Source organism: Doryrhamphus excisus, linkage group LG1, assembly GCF_037039965.1.
Source record: "Doryrhamphus excisus strain RoL-2023G ecotype Guam linkage group LG1, RoL_Dexc_Guam_v1.1, whole genome shotgun sequence".
Lineage (NCBI taxonomy): Eukaryota > Metazoa > Chordata > Actinopteri > Syngnathiformes > Syngnathidae > Doryrhamphus > Doryrhamphus excisus.
This window is the reverse complement of record NC_136357.1, coordinates 2,309,004-2,328,977: the sequence shown is the minus strand read 5'-3', so window position 1 is coordinate 2,328,977 and position 19,974 is coordinate 2,309,004. Positions and strand designations below refer to the sequence as shown.

At 41.6% G+C, this 19,974-nt stretch overlaps 2 protein-coding genes across 3 annotated transcripts in view; both read right to left on the bottom strand.

Moving 5' to 3' along the window:
- abtb2b (ankyrin repeat and BTB (POZ) domain containing 2b) overlaps positions 1-13,045 on the bottom strand; it is a 50,152-nt gene extending 37,107 nt beyond the window's left edge. Inside the window, exon 1 of the mRNA XM_058075833.2 lies at positions 11,649-13,045. Coding sequence (XP_057931816.2) covers positions 11,649-12,534 — 886 coding nt within the window. The 5' untranslated portion in view covers positions 12,535-13,045. The remainder of the gene's footprint in view (positions 1-11,648) is intronic.
- A 4,884-nt stretch (positions 13,046-17,929) lies between these two features.
- The window catches only part of b4galnt4a (beta-1,4-N-acetyl-galactosaminyl transferase 4a), a 148,453-nt gene continuing 146,408 nt past the window's right edge, over positions 17,930-19,974 (bottom strand). Inside the window, exons 19-20 of one of the 2 annotated variants that reach the window (XM_078793167.1) lie at positions 19,669-19,795; positions 17,930-18,153 (exon numbers count right to left, since the gene is read on the bottom strand). In XM_078793167.1, the coding sequence (XP_078649293.1) occupies positions 18,039-18,153; positions 19,669-19,795 (242 nt within the window). In that variant the 3' untranslated portion in view covers positions 17,930-18,038. The remainder of the gene's footprint in view (positions 18,154-19,668; positions 19,796-19,974) is intronic. The other variant, XM_078793182.1, reaches the window with a different exon arrangement.

Here is a 19,974-nt window from a genome sequence, read left to right as displayed (position 1 = left end):
ATATGGGCGTGCTGCCTAAATGTGCTCCTTCCCTCCAATAACCGCAACGGAATTCATGGGAGTTTTACTGTACATGGTTTTTGGCCTAATTATGCCACGTGTGTTGCTGCGGCTCTTATAATTACTATGTGTCTATCTCGTTGACCTTGACCCAACAGGTGATGTTTCTAAGGGATGTTTGCTTGTATGCAGTGCAGCACATGTACAGGATTATGGGGTCTGTCTGGCATGGGTTCAGATGTTGAGAATGACCAGGTGTGAGAGCATAACAGGAAAAACTATGTGAATGACTTCAGCCCAATGCGGTTTGGCTACCCAGCCGGCATTTGGTAGAAAGCTTGTGTCACAAACAGATTCAAATAAATTGCATAGCCTCGTTGGTGGAGGCTCGTTTTCAAAACAAACACATTCTTGTGTTTATAATTACAAGAGAAAGCCTTGGGTGTAGAAAAAGAAAAAAAATATTATTTTAATAATTATCTGTGGCACATATTGCATTTAAAGGTTGGAATTCTGTGGAGGGGAAAGTGAGCACATAAAGTGCGTAACTTCCGCTCAGCTTACTTGTAAACAAACAATTATTGTTTCAGCTTTTTGTGCTTCATTCATATATTCATATGCAGGGGTGCTGGAGCCTATCCCAGTGGGCGAGAGGCAAAGTCCACCCTGGACTGGTGGCCAGCCAATCACAGGGCACATATAGACAAACAACCATTCACACTCACATTCCTACCTATGGACAATTTGGAGTCGCTAATTAACCTACCATGTTTTTTTGGAATGTGGGAGGAAATCGGAGTACCCGGAGAAAACCCACACATGCACGGGGGAGAACATGCAAACTCCACACAGAGATGGAGGGTGGAATTGAACCCTTGTCTTCTCACTGTGAGGTCCCTGCAGCCCTGTTCCAAATTAATTGTTCCAAATTATCCGTTATAGTTATAGTCTATCGCTTGAAAAAAAAACATGCTAATAACCCTAATCTCTACTAAAAACCATAATACCTCCAAATGTATAGTTGCAGATATCTACAATGTATTTAACTGCAATAATACAATATATGCCACCGGGAATGAAAGTAGTTAAAAACAGGGGATGTAAAATCATGCTCCAAAAATAAGGTCAAATTAAACCGTTAACAAGTGTACTGTATGTTCATACCTTCTTTAAAATGGCCTAAATGACATGTTAATAGCAGCTTTGAAAAGCCTTATAGTATAGTATAGTATAGTATAGTATAGTATAGTATAGTATAGTATAGTATAGTATAGTATAGTATAGTATAGTATAGTATAGTATAGTATAGTACAGGGGTCGCCAATCTTTACCATCAAGAGCTATTTTGCTTCCTCTTACAGTGAAGAAAAATAGTCTGGAACAGCAAAATAGCACTCAATTACAATGGAATGATACAGACTGGTTTGTTATAATAATAATAATAATAATAATAATAATAATAATAATAATAATAATAATAATAATAATAATAATAATAATAATAATAATAATAATAATAATAATAATAATAATAATAATAATAATAATAATAATAATAATAATAATAATACATTTTATTTGTATAGCGCTTTTCAAAATGCTCAAAGACACTTTACAGAAGAATGGAGTTGAATAAAAGCAAGTAAACACAGTAGAAGACACACCAAAATACAACATTCATTCGTTAATACACAGTTAAAACATGAGAAAAAGCGGGGCGGGGCACAGCAGTCAGATTATGCACAAAACTGTACGATAACAAGACAAAAAAAAGGCAAAAATTTTGTCAAAAAAATTTGTCAAAAACTGAATCATTGGAAAATTAGTGGCATTCTAAAACCGAGATTTGACTGTATATTGATTTGGCCTGGTGTATAAATCCTGATATATAAATAGTACCGCTCCCCCACAGTCCCCTCAATACATGCTGTTACCCACAGCTTCATACAACACAGCCACTACGACTCCAGCAGATTTCACCAGAGTGCACAGCAAGGGGTTATTACATCCAGTTCTTTCTGAGACAAATGTTTCCACTTAGACTACACACTCCCTGACAGACCCCCACTAACTCCCCAAACCTCTTCACCTCTTCACTTCCCTTCAGTCTGATCAAATGATCTGTTTGTATAGGTAACAGGTTGCATTGACAATAACAGACTTCACGTTTCCATAGGCACACATGCAGAGAAGCAGCTAAGTTAAGGCCTATAAAACTGTGATGATGCACAGATATTTTTTTCCAGAGAAAATGGCAGGCGGTTTTAACGTTGATCTGTGAACTGTATGTTTTGAAAAAAAAAAGGTGGAAGTGATTGTTGCAATAAAAGTGAAGCGTGCTATACACACTCACTGGATGAAGCCATCTGAGGAAAATAACTGGGTGTTGCTGAAAGATGGATAGTTATTTAGAAGAAATGAGTGTGTTTGGTTTATGTTTGGGTGGAAGGTCTTATGATAGGTAATGATATATACAAAGTCATATAAATGCATAAAGGTCAGACAGACTTTTTTTTCTTAATGTTAAGCTATGATGGCTGAACGTTAATGTCTTTGTCCATTAGAGACTCGCCTTCCTGGACTTAAAAGTTAAGAGGCAGCTCCATTGTTACTTAGAGTTCTTATTGATGCACATGAAAGACTGGTGGCAAATGGTATCAACATCCAAATAAGAAGTGCATTTTATCTGCTGCTACAGGCTACGTACAGTGAAGAAAATAAGTATTTGAACACCCTGCTATTTTGCTATTTCTCCCACTTAGAAATCATGGAGGGGTCTGAAATTTTCATCGTAGGTGCATGTCCACTGTGAGAGAGATAAACTAAAAAGAAAAATCCAGAAATCACAATGCATGATTTTTTAACAATTTATTTGTGTGATACAGCTGCTAATAAGTATTTGAACACCTGAGAAAATGAATGTTAATATTTGGTACAGTAGCCTTTGTTTGCTATTACAGAGGTCAAACGTTTCCTGTAGTTTTTCACCAGGTTTGCACACACTGCAGGAGGGATCTTGGCCCACTCCTCCACACAGATCTTCTCTAGATCAGTCAGGTTTCTGGGCTGTCGCTGAGAAACACGGAGTTTGAGCTCCCTCCAAAGATTTTCGATTGGGTTCAGGTCTGGAGACTGGCTGGGCCATGCTAGAACCTTGATATGCTTCTTACGGAGCCACTCCTTGGTTTTCCTGGCTGTGTGCTTCGGGTCGTTGTCGTGTTGGAAGACCCAGCCACGACCCATCTTCAATGCTCTGACAGAGGGAAGGAGGTTGTTCCCCAAAATCTCACAATACACGGCCCCAGTCATCCTCTCTTTAATGCAGTGCACTCGTCCTGTCCCATGTGCAGAAAAACACCCCCAAAGCATGATGCTACCACCCCCATGCTTCACAGTAGGGATGGTGTTCTTCGGATTGTACTCTTCATTCTTCTTCCTCCAAACACGCTTATTGGAATTATGACCAAAAAGTTCTATTTTGGTCTCATCTGACCATAAAACTTTCTCCCATGACTCCTCTGTATCATCCAAATGGTCATATGCAAACTTAAGACGGGCCTTGACATGTGCTGGTTTAAGCAGGGGAACCTTTCGTGCCATGCATGATTTCACATCATGACGTCTTAGTGTATTACCTACAGTAACCTTGGAAACGGTGGTCCCAGCTCTTTTCAGGTCATTGACCAAGTCCTGTCGTGTAGTTCTGGGCTGATTCCTCACCTTTCTTAGAATCATTGAGACCCCACGAGGTGATATCTTGCATGGGGCTCCACTCCGATTGAGATTGACCGTCATGTTTAGCTTCTTCCATTTTCTAATGATAGCTCCAACAGTGGACCTTTTTTCACCAAGCTGCTTGGTAATTGCTCCGTAGCCCTTTCCAGCCTTGTGGAGGTGTACAATTTTGTCTCTGGTGTCTTTGGACAGCTCTTTGGTCTTCGCCATGTTACAAGTTAAAGTCTTACTGATTGTATGGGGTGGACAGGTGTCTTTATGCAGCTAACGACCTCAAACAGGTGCATCTGATTCAGGATGATACATGGAGTGCAGGTGGACTTCTAATGGGCAGACTAACAGGTCTTTCAGGGTCAGAATTCTAGATGATACACAGGTGTTCAAATACTTATTTGCAGCTGTATCACACAAATAAATTGTTAAAAAATCATGCATTGTGATTTCTGGATTTTTCTTTTTAGTTTATCTCTCTCACAGTGGACATGCACCTACGATGAAAATTTCAGACCCCTCCATGATTTCTAAGTGGGAGAAATAGCAAAATAGCAGGGTGTTCAAATACTTATTTTCTTCACTGTATATCTGTGAAACACTTTCTCTTCAGCCAATCTCAGTCCATTGCCAAAAACCTTTGACCTGTAATGGTTTTATGTGTCCGGCTTTACAGAGTTATGACTAATCCAGATGACAACACAGGTGCATGTGGCATTGAGTCGATGGGGGCACTCCCCGGGTGTCTGGTTCTAATCCTTTTTTTTCCCCTATTAGCTACCCAGGCTGCAAATCCATTCCTCGGTACTGGACAGATTGCCTCAAGAGCCATAGCCAGGATGCTGTGGTAATGCACACTAGCTGCACAGTTTCCAATTTAAACAAGAAAAGGAAGCCCAAAACCAATGTGGGCTGTACAGAATAAAACCCAGTTCAATGTCATCCAAGAATTTGTCATGGAAGACTTAATCAAGATGTATATCTAAGGAAGATTTCATGACCACTGCCGCTATTTCTGTTCCTCTATTTGTGTCCATTGCCTTTCTGTGAGTATGTCATCCTCACTGTGATTGGCTGGCGACCAGTCCGGGGTGTACCCCACCTCTCGCCACAGTCTGCTGGGATAACCTCCAGTACAACCCGGGTCGCGGGGTGTGCTTAACTCTCCTAAGAACCATTACTCATCTGACTGTAATGTGATGGGAGATTCATGGTAATGGTAATGGTAATGGTAATGGTAATGGTAATGGTAATGGTTTTATTTCATTTGAACATGCATCAGATTACAATTGAGTGCATCCTATAATCAGTTCACAGTTCCACATGTCCAAAAGGAGTAGGAAGAAGCAAAGCTTATTAAATCCTACCCCTCCATCTGGTACTTTTACAATCAGTAACTGTTACATTTGTTCACTTCCTGCTTTCTGAATATAGTTTAAGGTTTTATTAATTTAATTTAATTTAATTTAATTTAATTTAATTTAATTTAATTTAATTTAATTTAATTTAATTTAATTTAATTTAATTTAATTTAATTTAATTTAATTTAATTTAGTACGAGGTGATATGAGCATCCAATGACATAATGGGTACCATAGTAAGTGTCAATACAGTAATATATTGTATTGTTTCTTGAATTGGCTCATCGTTGTGCATTGTTTGAGATCAGTAACTGTTACATTTGTTCACTTCCTGCTTTCCATAATACAGTTTAAGGTTTTTTTGGTGTTTTTTAATAACGCACTTCGTACTGAAGTACGAGGTGATATGAGCATCCAATGCCATAATGGGTACCATAGTAAGTGTCAATATAGTGATATATATAGCACATCATGACTGGTTCAAGACTCTTCATCCTTGTATTTAGCAAACATCAACTGCTTGTATTGTTTCTTGAATTGGCTCATCGTTGTGCATTGTTTGAGGTCCTTACTCAATCCATTCCATAGTTTGATTCCACATACTGAAAAGTATGGATGTAAAATTGATGTAAAATTTGTAAAAAAAAAATGTAAAAATGTAAAAATTCATCAAAATGAAGATTTCCATGAGGGCAGAGGAACAAATAAAGATAAGATTATTTGACAAAAGAACTGCGATGCTTTCATGATGAATTAGAGACTAGAATCAAACCCATGTGGTGTGAATGCATTCATGGTCTTCCAAGAATAGTCTGAAACAACGCATTTATGTACCAATAGATGAGCACAGTGCAACAAATATGCACACCAGCACACAAATGGGTCTGTGTTTTTACAGCTGGGCCAGACCAGAAGCCAGCGCTAACAATGACATGAACCATCAGAGAGCTGGTGGATGTTTACAACTTTGAGATTCCAATGCAATGTAAAGTGCATTACTAATGTATTATTATTTGAATGTGTTTAGATATGTGACTTGAACTGCAAGCCAATATGTAGAATGTGCATTGAAAAGTGCAGCATTTTAGCCGGATTAACTTCCTAATGCAGTAAAGCTACAGTATATGACCTCGCACCTAAACAAGCCAAATATTGCATTACTGTTAATGCGCTGGCAAATTTGAAGCATGTTGGACACGCATGCATCATGCAATGACTATGTCACCGTGATGCTAATGCCGTGATATGTTTTTCAAAATGGCATATGATCATGATTCCAGATGTGCAGAGCAGGGCAGTGTATTTTCAGAGTGCTGGTTTCCCCATCTGTGTGACCACAGTGCTGGGCTGTTCTCCCTGCATCTTCCTCACCGCTGTTCCCACGCCGCCTTCTGGGTTAAATACATAGCTTGGAAAATACTGACCAGCAAGACGTATACACAGCTATCTTGCAGCCCTGATCCTTTACTCCTTGTTTTTTTAATACTTTTTGGGCTGGAACAAAATTATTTTTTGTTAGTGCCGAACCAAATCAAGGTTTATTTTTCTGGGTTAATCTGAATGCACCAGTACACCTCCGAGCGTCCCACAGGTGGATAACACCTTTCAAACGTTTGCAATATAACACAGACTGCAAAAATCTGTAACACAGAACTGTCAGTAAGGCACATTTTCACTATTTATAGCCAAAAAAGCTTGGCTCCAGGCATAATAACAATGACAGTGCTTTATGAAAAGCAGAATGAATAGTTAGTATATTGAGCAGCACTAACAGAGTGGGGTAATTGAAATTATTTTACAATTACAATTACAATTGAGTGCATCACATAATCAGTTCACAGTTCCACATGTCCAAAAGGAGTAGGAAGAAGCAAAGCTTATTAAATCCTACCCTTCCATCTGGTACTTTTACAATCAGTAACTGTTACATTTGTTCACTTCCTGCTTTCATAATATAGTTTGTTTAAAATTATACATTTACATTTTTTGTCACATACCGAAGTACGAGGTGATATGACCATACTGTACCATACATACCAACAACAACAAAAGTCTGACTCGCCGTGTTAGCTTACTGATGACTACACTAAATTCATCGCACATCAACTTAACACCCCCAAAGTATACCTCAGAAATATACAAACATGTACCAACATGTACTGTTACATTTGTTCACTTCCTGCTTTCCTATTTAATTTAATTTAATTTAATTTAATTTAATTTAATTTAATTTAATTTAATTTAATTTAATTTAATTTAATTTAATTTTATTTAATTTTATTTTATTTAATTTTATTTAATTTTATTTAATTTTATTTAATTTTATTTAATTTTATTTAATTTTATTTTTGTCACGTACCAAAGTACAAGGTGATATGACCATACAATGGTAATGGTTTTATTTCATTTGAACATGCATCAGATTACAATTGAGTGCATCCCATAATCAGTTGACAGTTCCACATGTCCAAAAAGAGTAGGAAGAAGCAAAGCTTATTAAACCCTACCCCTCCATCTGGTACTTTTAAAATCAGTAACCGTTACATTTGTTCACTTCCTGCTTTCCGTTATACAGTTTAAGTTTTTTTTAAGGTAAACATTGCATAATAATTGCAAAGAATTTACAGGCCAAATTCACAGTACATGAGGTAAGAATCTACAATATGGTACTGCTATAGGGAGCTGAATGGACATTTATATGATCACAATCAGCAGGATCAATGATTCCCTCATCCACTGCCCATTAGTGAAGCTACTTCCATTTTAAAATGCCCTATAGTGCTATCAGGACAAAGCATGGCAGAAAGAGCTTGTTCATGCTTGCGGGGGGAACTGGATTCCTCTCTACAATGGTGCTGGGCAATGAGTTCAAACTGTGCTATGGAGCCATTTGAACGCAGATAAAAGGAAGACTAAACAAGTTCAGGGTCGACATGTGTATAACAAGCGCACGCATGAGTAATGAATACGATCCTGGCACATCCCGCCGAAGTTCCTCTAATGCACTCCATGCATAGTCGAACACATGAACAGCTAAACATGAAGCGCGTGAGCAAAGAATAGAAAAGATGTGCATAAGCACAAGAAAGAAGGGAGTTTTCAGAATTGTTATTGGAGCTGGAGCTGTGCAAGTCATTGCTTTCTTAAAGAGTTCCAGATGTGAGCCAGGGCCTGAGAACAGAGCTGAAGAGAAATCAAGAGAAAGGGAGGAGATTTATTTCCGAATGTGGCCTTCCAAGTGATCAACAGTCGACCCTCCCATTCAAGAACAATCATTTGAAGGCCAAAAAGTAGGTAATTGCTTTTTATAAACGATGACTGCTTGTGAGGACCGCAGCAGAAGAAGAAGAAAGGGGGGGTTGGAGGTGAGGTTTGTGTGTAAGGGTGTGGGGTGTCAGGTGGTACGGTGGTCGAAGGGCATGCGGCTAGCAGTCATGGGACTATAAAAAGCTGGGGTGGTCAGAATAATGGTCTGTTGTTATAACATACACGGACGCATATGTATATTTCCAAAACCCAAAGACAGAACCAACAAAAATAGGCCAATCCCAAAGTAAACCAAAAGACATCTGCCTAAATGATGCGGCAGATGCCGGTCTTGAGCTTATTATATTTATATATTAAAGTGCTCCAACTCATACAGCACAACGTAATTTCTAATCGATTGAGCAATTATATTATGTATAGCATGCATACTGTACTTACACACTGAAAGCATCGTCTAATTGCACCTCTAATAAACAGTAAAGATTATTTATCACCCCAGTCTTTGCGCTGTATGAAAGTGTACTTAGATGTGACCGCTCACGTGCCCGGCTTCCCCTACATTTGTTTTCACTCCCTCTATGTCGGGCTAAGCTGCACAATCACACAACAAAAGGCCATTGTGCTGCATGGAAGAAAAAAAAAAGCTCTGCTCCACTGAGCTTGTACTAGGCCACAAACAAAGACTATAAATGAACTCGGCACCGGGTTGCCAAAAGTACCAAGAAAAGAAAGCTAAGTCTATTAGCAAAGAATTGAGATGATTAAGTAGGGAACTCTCATTAGAACACAAGAGGGATGAATAGTGCAGATATGGCAACACCGTTTTACTCCCGCGTTCCAAAAACATGCTAGGTTAATTAGTGACTCCAAATTGTCCATAGGTATGAATGTGAGTGTGAATGGTTGTTTGTCTATATGTGCCCTGTGATTGGCTGGTCCCACCCTGGACTGGGTTCCGCTGGGATAGGCTCCAGCATACCCGTCACCCTAGTGAGGATAAGCGGCATAGAAAATGCATGGATGGATGGACGTCAACATCCCAAAGGTATAGACCAGGGGTCAGCAACCTGCGGCTCCAGAGCCGCATGTGGCTCTTCAGCTTCTTTGTTGTGGCTCCCTTTGCAATGTTTGAATATTTTTTAACACCCGAGTGGGGAAAATGCATGTCTTTGTAATGAGTTTAAAAAAATCCAACTTTGTGTGAGACCATGAATGCATCCTGACTGAGTTCTGACAGCAGACAGGATGCTATTCAGTTCTCTTTCACACAAGTAAACATGAAGGAAAATAAGTAATACTTTACCATGGGCTGCACGGCGTACGAGTGGTTAGCGCGCAGGCCTCACAACTAGAAGACCCGAGTTCAATTCCACCCTGTGTTTGCATGTTCTCCCCGTGCATGTGTGGGTTTTCTCCGGGTACTCCGGTTTCCTCCCACATTCCAAAAACATGCTAGGTTAATTAGCGACTCCAAATTGTCCATAGGTATGAATGTGAGTGTGAATGGTTGTTTGTCTATATGTGCCCTGTGATTGGCTGGCCACCACTGAATGGTGAAGTAATACTTTCCCAGAACTACTTGATAATTCCAAAAAATATATTAGAGATCATTTTTTTAAAAAATTGGTGCATGGGAACTTGTTTGCGCCAGAGTAAACAAATCAGGTAAGTTTACTGTACTTTACACATATATTTATGTAAGTTTATCTCCAATACTAGCAAGAGTACTCCAACTCGTCTTTTGTTATCTGAACTACTTTGATACCCCCTAATTGTTTTAAACATATGTTTTGCGGCTCCAGGTTATTTTTCTTTAGTGTGCAAGGGGGTAAAATGGCTCTTTTCATAGTAAAGGTTGCCGACCCCTGGTATAGACAAACCTTTGAGACAAACAACCATTCACACTCACATTCATACCTATGGACAATTTGGAGTCGCCAATTAACCTAGCATGTTTTTGGAATGTGGGAGGAAACCGGGGTACCCGGAGAAAACACGGGGAGAACATGCAAGAAATGGCCGAGGTTGGAATTGAACCCGGGTCTCCTCGCTGTGAGGCCTTCACGCTAACCACTCGTCCACTCGTCCCAAGACGGAATAATGACATGTAAATACATTTTTAAAATCTGATTAATTGATTAATCAAAAAATAATCAGCCAATTAATCGGTTATTACAATAATTGTTAGTTGCAGCGGTATCGGCCAAAATCTGAATCGGAAGGTCAGGTTTTTTCAAGACGGGTGATCGACCAAACAACCGCAATCTCAAACCACAACATGAGGACTTGAGGCCATTCTGAATGATTACCTACAATATGCAGCGTGTCTGTGTGACGTGAGAACTCACTGAAATCACTACAACCAATCGGGCCAAACATTTCCCATGAAAGAAAATGCTTCCCTTGTTGCATCATGTTGCTCTGCACTATTATGTTCCAATTCTGACAGGACAAATTAGCAAGAAATCCATCAAATGGCCACGCACAAAGGACTATTGTATCCTGCCAGGACCAAAAGTAGGTTTTTCCACATCATGTATTGGAAGGTAAACAAGTGGAAAGTGGAAAAGCACAAACCTCTAAAGGGAAAAGTTAGATAGATGTTGAATGCTATCATTGCAGGAACACGTGCTGAAGGCCGCCATTCATTTCATTGAAAGGAAACTGAAATGGGTAGCATGTGGACTTCACAGTCAGGAGATCGAGGGTTCGAATTGCCATTGGTGTGTTCATGTTCTTGTCGGGTTTATGTGCGTTTTCTCTGGATAGATCCCAGAAACATGCAAGGTATGCTAATGCGAATGTCACTGGGAATGGTGTTCTGTGCCGGTTTTCCCACACATTAATTTATTTGTGGCAGTCCGCCAGCCCTTCACATATACAATACATTTGATGTGGCAGCCCGCCACATGTTCATTTAGACTGCCATAAAGGCATTGCCCTCGCTCATAAAGACATGGTGACACTGAATGCGTACCCCACCTCTCATGCCTGAAGACAGCTGGGGTAGGCTCCAGCACCCCCGCGACCCTCGTGAGGAAAAAGCCGTCGAAAATGAATGAATGAATAATTTATTTGTGGCAGTCCACCAGCCCTTCACATATAAATACATTTGATGTGGCAGCCCGCCACATGTTCATTTTGACCGCCATAAAGGCATTGCTCTCGCTCATAAAGACATGGTGACACTGAAGGTGTACCCCACCTCTCATGCCTGAAGACAGCTGGGGTAGGCTCCAGCTCACCCGAGACCCAAACGATGAAAAAAATGCATAGAACCCGAAGTGAACTCACCACTGGCGTTCTTCCCACAGATCAGGTGCTCGTACTGCTGCAGGACTCCCCACAGCTCCGCGTCATTGTTGACAACTCCTTCCAAGGCCTCTGGACTCACCGGAGCTGACCCCGCATCCGGCCCGGGGTGACCCCGTTCGGACATGAGCACACGGGCTCCGATCTCCTCCACCAAGGCTTCCATGCAGGCGGTCAGGCATATAGCAGCGTACTCGTGGATGCGCACGGATACGCGAGTGTCCACCATCCATCGGAAGAAACGTCCGACGCAGAAGGTCAAGCCGCATCGGGCCGACTTACCCTTTCTCAGCATCTCCCCCGCGCTCATGCTGTACATGGAGATGGCTTTGACCGAAGCGGAGACGCAGTAGTCAGCCAGAGCCCAGCTGAGCACCAGCCTCATTGCGCTTTGCACCTCAAAGCGCGTACAGCGGCAGTGCATGACACTCAGACGCTGCGCCTCCCTGGAGATGCGGATGAGAGCCTTGCGAAGGAGCGCAGATAAACGCCTCACGGCTTCCGTAGTGAACACGGGCGTGTGTCCGCCTTTTGTGACGCCACTTTCAGCCACTTGGCGAAGTATCCTCGCCACATCCTCTTCTGTCCAGGGGAACTCTTCCAGTTCGGGCAGGCGAGGACACTTGGAGAAGATGTCCTCTGGGTCCTCAGGGAGGACAGTGTTCACTGTGTCCCAGCTGTTGTTCCTGCTGTTCATAGAACCGGAGTAGTACCACCAGTTACCCCGGTGAGGGGTCGTCATAACGGCCTGGGAGTTCGACTTAGAGGAGGACAGGCTGAGGGATTTGCAGGAGTCTCCCGCTCCATAGCCGGAGTCCAAAGTCAGGTCCTCCAAGGTTTTCATGTGGGCATTACTTACACCAGACATGGTGGTCAAACTTCTTGTCTGTCTTCTTTGTTTTGTTTTATTAGCACCGCGCTCCTCCACGGAAGGTCTACCTGCAAGTCAAAGAGTCTCCCAAGTCTCCGCCGAGCAGGCTGGACTGGTTTCAGCGCGCAGCATTTGACGCCAAAGTTGACCCGAAAAACATTTTCACCATAAAGTTGACTTAACTTAACTTATTAAGGTCTTATTAACTTATTGAGTCCATTTCTGGTGGTGTTCAAGTCCCGACTCACCTTTCCTTCGAGTGAATTTTAAACCTTCCTTCTCCGAGGAGTCTATCCACGTCAGGCAAGGTTGCTCCCTTTCTGGAAAGTTCTCAAAAATGGAATGCTCCCCTTTATCGGAGAAGTGTGTTTAAAAGTCACGTTATCTCATTCAGCCCGCCTCATGTCTTCTCTTTCCTGTCTCCTATCTCAAAGTGAGCGAGTGAGGAAGGACTACAATGGTGAACTACAACACGGAAGTGACGAAAGAACCAATCAGGACACAGCCGACTGTGGCGGGAGCCAATCAGAGCCCAGCGCAGTTTTTCACCACTTTTTCCTTGTACTCTTTCGCTAGACCTTCGTGTCTTTTGATATAATTTACCACCATGGTAATGATAATGGTTTAATTTCATTTTTAAACATAATTTGTCATACATCACGTATTACAATCCACTTTTCCACATGTCCAAAAAGGAGTAGGAGGAAGCAAAGTTTATTTAATCCTACCATCTTTCTGTTTCACTTCACTTCAATTGCTAATTGTTTGTGGGCTTCAACAGGAAGTGTTTACCAAAAAACTAATTTGAAATAACATGATTGTAACAAAAAGGCTGCACGGTGCTCAAGTGGTTGCTGTGCAGGCCTCACAGCTACATGACCCGAGTTCAATTCCACCAAGTTTGCATGTTTTTCCGGGTTTTCTCCGGGTACTCCGGTTTCCTCCCACATTCCAAAAACATGCTAGGTTAATTAGCGACTCCAAATTGTCCATAGGTATGAATGTGCCATTCAGGCCATTCAGAGGTGGACCTGTTGGTGTGTTTAGGGTCATTGTTCTTCTGTAGAACATCTTGAGGTCACCAACAAATGGCCGGGACATTCTCCTTCAAGATTTTTTTGGTAGACAACAGATTTCATGATTCCATTTATCACGGGAAGTTTTCCAGATTCTGAAATAGGAAAACCACCCCAGACCATCATACCACCATACTACCACCACCATGTTTTACTGTTACTTTTATGCCAGATGTAATGGGACAGACACATCCAAAAAGTTCAAAAGTTTGTCTCATCAGACCCCAAAGTTTTTTCCCAAATTTTTCTCGCAAAATTAGGAGGAGGAGCGTTACTCTCCTTTTTGTTCAGCAGTGGTTTTGGTCTTGGAACTCTGCCATGCAGGCCGCTTTTGCCCAGTGTCTTTCTTATGGTGGAGTCATGAACACTGACCTTAACTGAGGCAAGTAAGGCATGCAGTTCTTTGGATGTTGTTGTGGGGTCTTTTGTGACCTCTTGAATGAGTTGTTGCTACACTGTTATTGGCCAATTTTGGTTGGCCGGCCACTCCTGGGAAAGTTCACCATTGTTCCATATTTTCACCATATTTTGTGGACAATGGCTCTCACTGTGGTTTTCTGGAGTCCCAAAGCTTACAGACTGGTAAACTGAATTAATCTCAGCTATGTTTTAACAGGTGGGTTATGGAGGTTTGGATTTTTTTCCCCTTCATAATAAAAGGTTCCATTTAAAAACTTAATTTTGTGTACAGCTGTGTTGTCATTGATTAATATTTACAGTTGAGTGACGATCTAAAAATATATAAAAACACTTTTTCACACCTCTATATAAATTACACAGTAATTGTGTGACATAAAAATAAGCCTTTTTTAACGTTTACGTTTTGGACAGAGAAACTGTGTGACAGCAGAGACTGAAAAAGGTTACATCATTCTTCATACCAGAAGTTGAAACGGTTATTTTTGGTCATTTGCCATAAAATGAGGTGAAACAACGGCAAAACATTCCCAACGCAGCACTCCCAAGTAGAGTGTTTCTCCACATGGACCAAATCCAACACCGTTTCATGAGGGGCTTTGGGGGAAGAACATTAACGAGCAAAGTGATGACAATGGCGGTTTTGTTGCGGGATGAATCACAGGAAGTTTGGACTATTATTCTGTCCAAGACCCTGATGAGATCAGGGGTGAGATCCAGTGCGGAACTCTGAGGTTAACACTTGCTTCATCCAGATGTCATGTCACTGTGATGAGGACATTACTTACATCATACTATGGCTCAAACTACACCCCAATTTGATTTAACTTTACCCCCAAACACCCACTTTGATAAAAAGTAGTAATTTTTACACCGGATGCATCCAGGAATTCCAACACATGGATGATGGGGCCTGGGTTGGGAATACAACCTGCAGCAGTGTGCATCACAACACCATGTTCTTAAAAAAAAAACTAATTTGTTTTTACTATTCAGTTCTCAGAACAGCATATTTATTTCCAAAATAACGCAATTATAAAAATTCCGCTCCCACAAACCCAAAATAAAGTCACATTTTTCAGTGACTTTTTCAAAAGAGGAACTTAGCTAGTCAGTGCGCAATAATATGACGTCATCACAGTCGCATTTAGTCACTATGGAATGAGTGTGGAGTCACGTGTTCGTTACCTCTACGTCAAACATCTTCATTTTTTCCTTCTGTGGTCCAATTCTTAAACATTTCAATCACTTAAGTCCTACTCTAAGTATGTTTTTATTTATTTATTTGAAATAAAAATAAAAATATTATTCCCTTGGTTGCGTATTGGTATGTGTATGTTTATGGGTATGTATATGTGAATGGGGTGCCCCCTTGTGGTCAGATGAAGGAACACAGCTTGTTCCTTTCTCGGTTCAATGTGTTTCAATGTGTGCATTAAATGTACACCAAAAGAACACACAGTAAATAAAACACACAGAACATCATCTAGGCGTAAGCATAAAATTTTATATGGAAAAAAAACAAACAAATGAAAGTACATTCTTTTAACCTTTTCTCTACAAAACAATTTCACAGAAATTACCTTGGAATGTATATTCCTATTTACCGCCACTCCGCTTCTTCAATATATATCTAGTCTAGTTCATAGTTTACACAGTTCTTTATATAGTCCCTTATGACTGTTAAATGACCTTGTACAGTTTAGACCTTTTGTCTAGTAGAGGCAAAGAAGAGGGCATTTAACAATCATATAAGTCAACACCGGATTATTAACTATAATATATAACTTAAACCAATAATTCCTCCTTAGCGTGTTGTATAAAGAGAAGCATCCCTCCATTTAAACTGGTTGGAGCCAGTCGGGCCCTGCTGGACTGCAGGGTCAGCGTAAGACCACGTAGTCCTGCTCAGTAGTCAACATTGGCCTTTTAGTTTGCCACGACAAGATGAAATCTTTAAAAGTTACCACCCCAATCTTCTTTGCTTTGAATTAATACAACAAGCACACACACTCCAACATCTGTAATCCATGGTAAAGAACCATCATTTCTTGTCTGAAAAACGACTTGCAGCCCCGACCCTGATGAAGGCACACACGTGAGAAACAGTAAATGCTCCCACTTCTGTTTGAGTTTCAGGTAATACGCACATAAATAAAACCTTTTCATTTTCCACATAGCCAATATTTGCAACACAAAAATGCTTAAAAATTAAACCCCGACTACTGGACCTCTAATTCCCTCCGTAGTGTTCAGTTTGACGATGAGGTTAGAGATCTGGAGGGAATGCGGAGGCGAGCATCCGGCGATTAAGAGGCGTCAACTGTTCACAAACCAGTGTTTCAGGTATCAAAACACAACAGTTAGTGCAGTCGTAAAAACAAAATAAACGACAGCAGTTCATGGTAAAATGACCCCTGTTCCAAAAATGGCAGGGCTTTAGAGAAAGTTTCAACTGTACAAAAGCACATGACGCTGACGAGAGAATGGGAAAGACAAGATGGAGTGCGTAACGGTGATGTGTATATTGATGACATATCTATGTGTGATCTGTGATTGGCTGGCGATCAGTCCAAGTCAGCTGGGATAGGCTCCAGCATACCCCCCCCACGGCGTAGAAACCGCATGGCTGGATCTACTGTATATGTAATGTAATGTAAAATTCGTTACTTTAGCACCTCGGCCATAATTAATTAATTGATATATTTTGTGTTGATTTAATATTCGTACATCACGGTATCGGAGCTTCATGATACAAATTCACATTGTGCCAACATAACACAATAAAATCTGAGGTGCTCATCTCCTTATTAGGAAAAAAGGTGCTTTCTTTCATCTTTCAGCCGCCACACACACACTTACAGTGGTGTGAAAAACTGTTTGCCCCCCATTCTGATTTCTTATTGTTTTGCATGCTTGTCACATTTAAATGTTTCAGGTCGTTAAAAAATATAAATATTAGTCAATGACAACACAACTGAACACAAAATGCAGTTTTTTAATAAAAAAAAGTTATTTTATTTTTATTGTTTTTATTTTATTATTAAGGGAGAAACAGGCCATCGCACTACCACCACTATATTTTACTGTTGGTATGATGTTGTTTTTGTGCCGTTACTTTTACACCACACTGAACTTAACTTAACCTAAAACATAAATGAGTTCAAGTGGAAAAGCTTATAAAGCCATTTCTAAAGCTTCAGGCTCCAGCACAACACAGTGAGAGCCATTATCCCTAAATGATGAAACAGTGATGAACCTTGCCATGAATCGCCGGCCAACCAGAATTACCCCAAGAGCGCAGCGACAACAAGAGGTCATAAAAGACCCCACGACAGGCCTCACTTGATTCAGTTAAGGTCAGCGTTCATGACTCCATCAAAAGAAAGATACTAAGCAAAAATACTGTCGTCTGTCGACACAAAAGGTGCCCCCATTGCGTGTGGCGTAAAAGTAACGGCACAAAAACAACATCAAACCGACAGTAAAATATGGTGGTGGTAGTGTCATGGCCTGTTTCTATCTTAATAATAAAAAAAGTTTCATTTAAGAACTGAAATTTGTGTTCAGTTATGTTGCCACTGAGTAATATTTACATTTGTTTGATGATCTAAAACATTTAAGTGTGACACACATGCAAAAATCAAGAAGGGGGCAAACACCTTTTCACACCACTGTATATACTGTACATATATACATAAGCACACTCACACACTAAACAGCTGCTTTCCACTTCATCCGAGAACACTCCACTCGTAAAGGGTAGAGAGAAAGAGAAGAAAAAGCTTCTCTCTTCCCCAAAGTACTCCAGTTGACCCACCAGGATTTGTGTAAACAGCTCGCTTCCAAAGTTCACATTTAGATGACCGCCCCCCCCCCCTCGTTACCCTACAAAGAGGGGCCCATGCTGAAGCAGAGGCTTCCCTGAAAATAGGTAGGCAGTGAGTGAGCTCTCCCGGCTCGTTCTCACACATACACGCACAACGGATCTGCAGATCTAGGAGTCAGCTATCCCTTAGGAGTCTTCTTGTTTTGGGCATTCCACATTCCACGTTTGGAGTGGTAGTAGTGAAAGAAGTTCCGCAAGCGTAGTCGCTCCACTTCCAAACCGTTCTGCAGCACCCTGGAGATACAGACACACAAAAAGCAGGTCTTTATGCTTTTACCTCAAATGTGGAAAGGCAATAGCTGCTCTTAACTCAACCTTGATTGCATTTCTTTATTTAACCAAGATGCCAATTGTCATTCACTGGAGCATCTCAATAAATTAGCATATCTTTGAAAAGTTCATTGATATGTAAGCTGCTGGATCCATCCATCCATCCACCCACTGACCCATCCACCCACCCATCCATCTATCCATCTATCCATCCATCCATCCGTCGATCCATCCATCCACCCACCCACCCATCCATCCATCCATACGATCCATCCACCCACCCACCCACCCACCCATCCATCCACCCACCCATCCATCCATCCACCCGTCGATCCATCCATCCATCCACCCACCAACCCACCCACCGACCCATCCATCCATCCGTCGATCCATCCACCCATTCATCCATCTATCCTCCCGTCGATCCATCCATCCATCCACCCACCGACCCATCCATCCAATCCACCCACCCACCCATCCATCCACTACCCACTCACCCATCCATCCATCCATACAATCCATCCACCCGTCGATCCATCCATCCATCCACCCACCGACCCATCCATCCACCCACCGACCCATCCATCCATCCGTCAATCCATCGATCCACCCACCCACCCATCCATCCATCCATCTATCCACCCGTCGATCCATCCATCCATCCACCCACCGACCCATCCATCCATCCACCCACCGACCCATCCATCCATCCACCCACCGACCCATCCATCCAATCCACCCACCCACCCATCCATCCACCACCCACTCACCCACCCATCCACCACCCATCCATCCATCCATCCATCCATCCATACGATCCATCCATCCACCCGTCGATCCATCCATCCATCCACCCACCGACCCATCCATCCACCCACCGACCCATCCATCCATCCGTCAATCCATCCATCCATCCATCCACCCACCCACCCATCCATCCATCCATCCATCCATCCATCCATCCATCTATCCACCCGTCGATCCATCCATCCAATCCACCCACCCACCCATCCATCCACCACCCACTCACCCATCCATCCACTACCCACTCACCCATCCATCCACCCACTCACCACACCATCTATCCACCCACCCACCCATCCATCCATCAATCCATCCACCCACTCACCCACCCACCCACTCGACCATCCATCCATCCATCCATCCATCCATCCTCACTTTGACCAGAACCAGGAATAGCACTCCATAACATGGATGGAGATGTATGGGTATATAAACATGAAATGCATTGTAATGACTTGCAATAGACAGTAGGTGGAGACAAAGATGAACGTTGGAAGCCATCATGAAGCATGAAAACCAGTCATTCCCAACCACTAGGTGGCAGAATATACATAATTAACATAATTAACTGTGTCCACCTGTCATACATTTTTATTTGATGAGCTGTGGAACGTTTCTAATGTAAATCATGTCACCAAACACTGCTTTGAAAGATGTTTTTTGCTTTTTAGCTACCTGTCCAGAAGCTCCCAGTCTTCTCCACCCCAGCGGTCTTTGAATTCTTCCGTGTTCATTCCTCCAATTTTATCAAAATCAGACTTGTAAATACCAAACAGCCCGAATCCATTTACCTCCCAGTACCCTGTGATCACAAGAATTTCATCACATTGCAGTGTCCACATTCAATGGAAAGTGTGTTGCTTACATCAGCATGTTTCTAACACTAATATGCGATATAGAAATGAAGTTATAAACTCCAGCTACCAGGAAAATAGTGCCTGTGTGATGAATTAAGAATACAAAATGAGTGTCTGAGTCTTG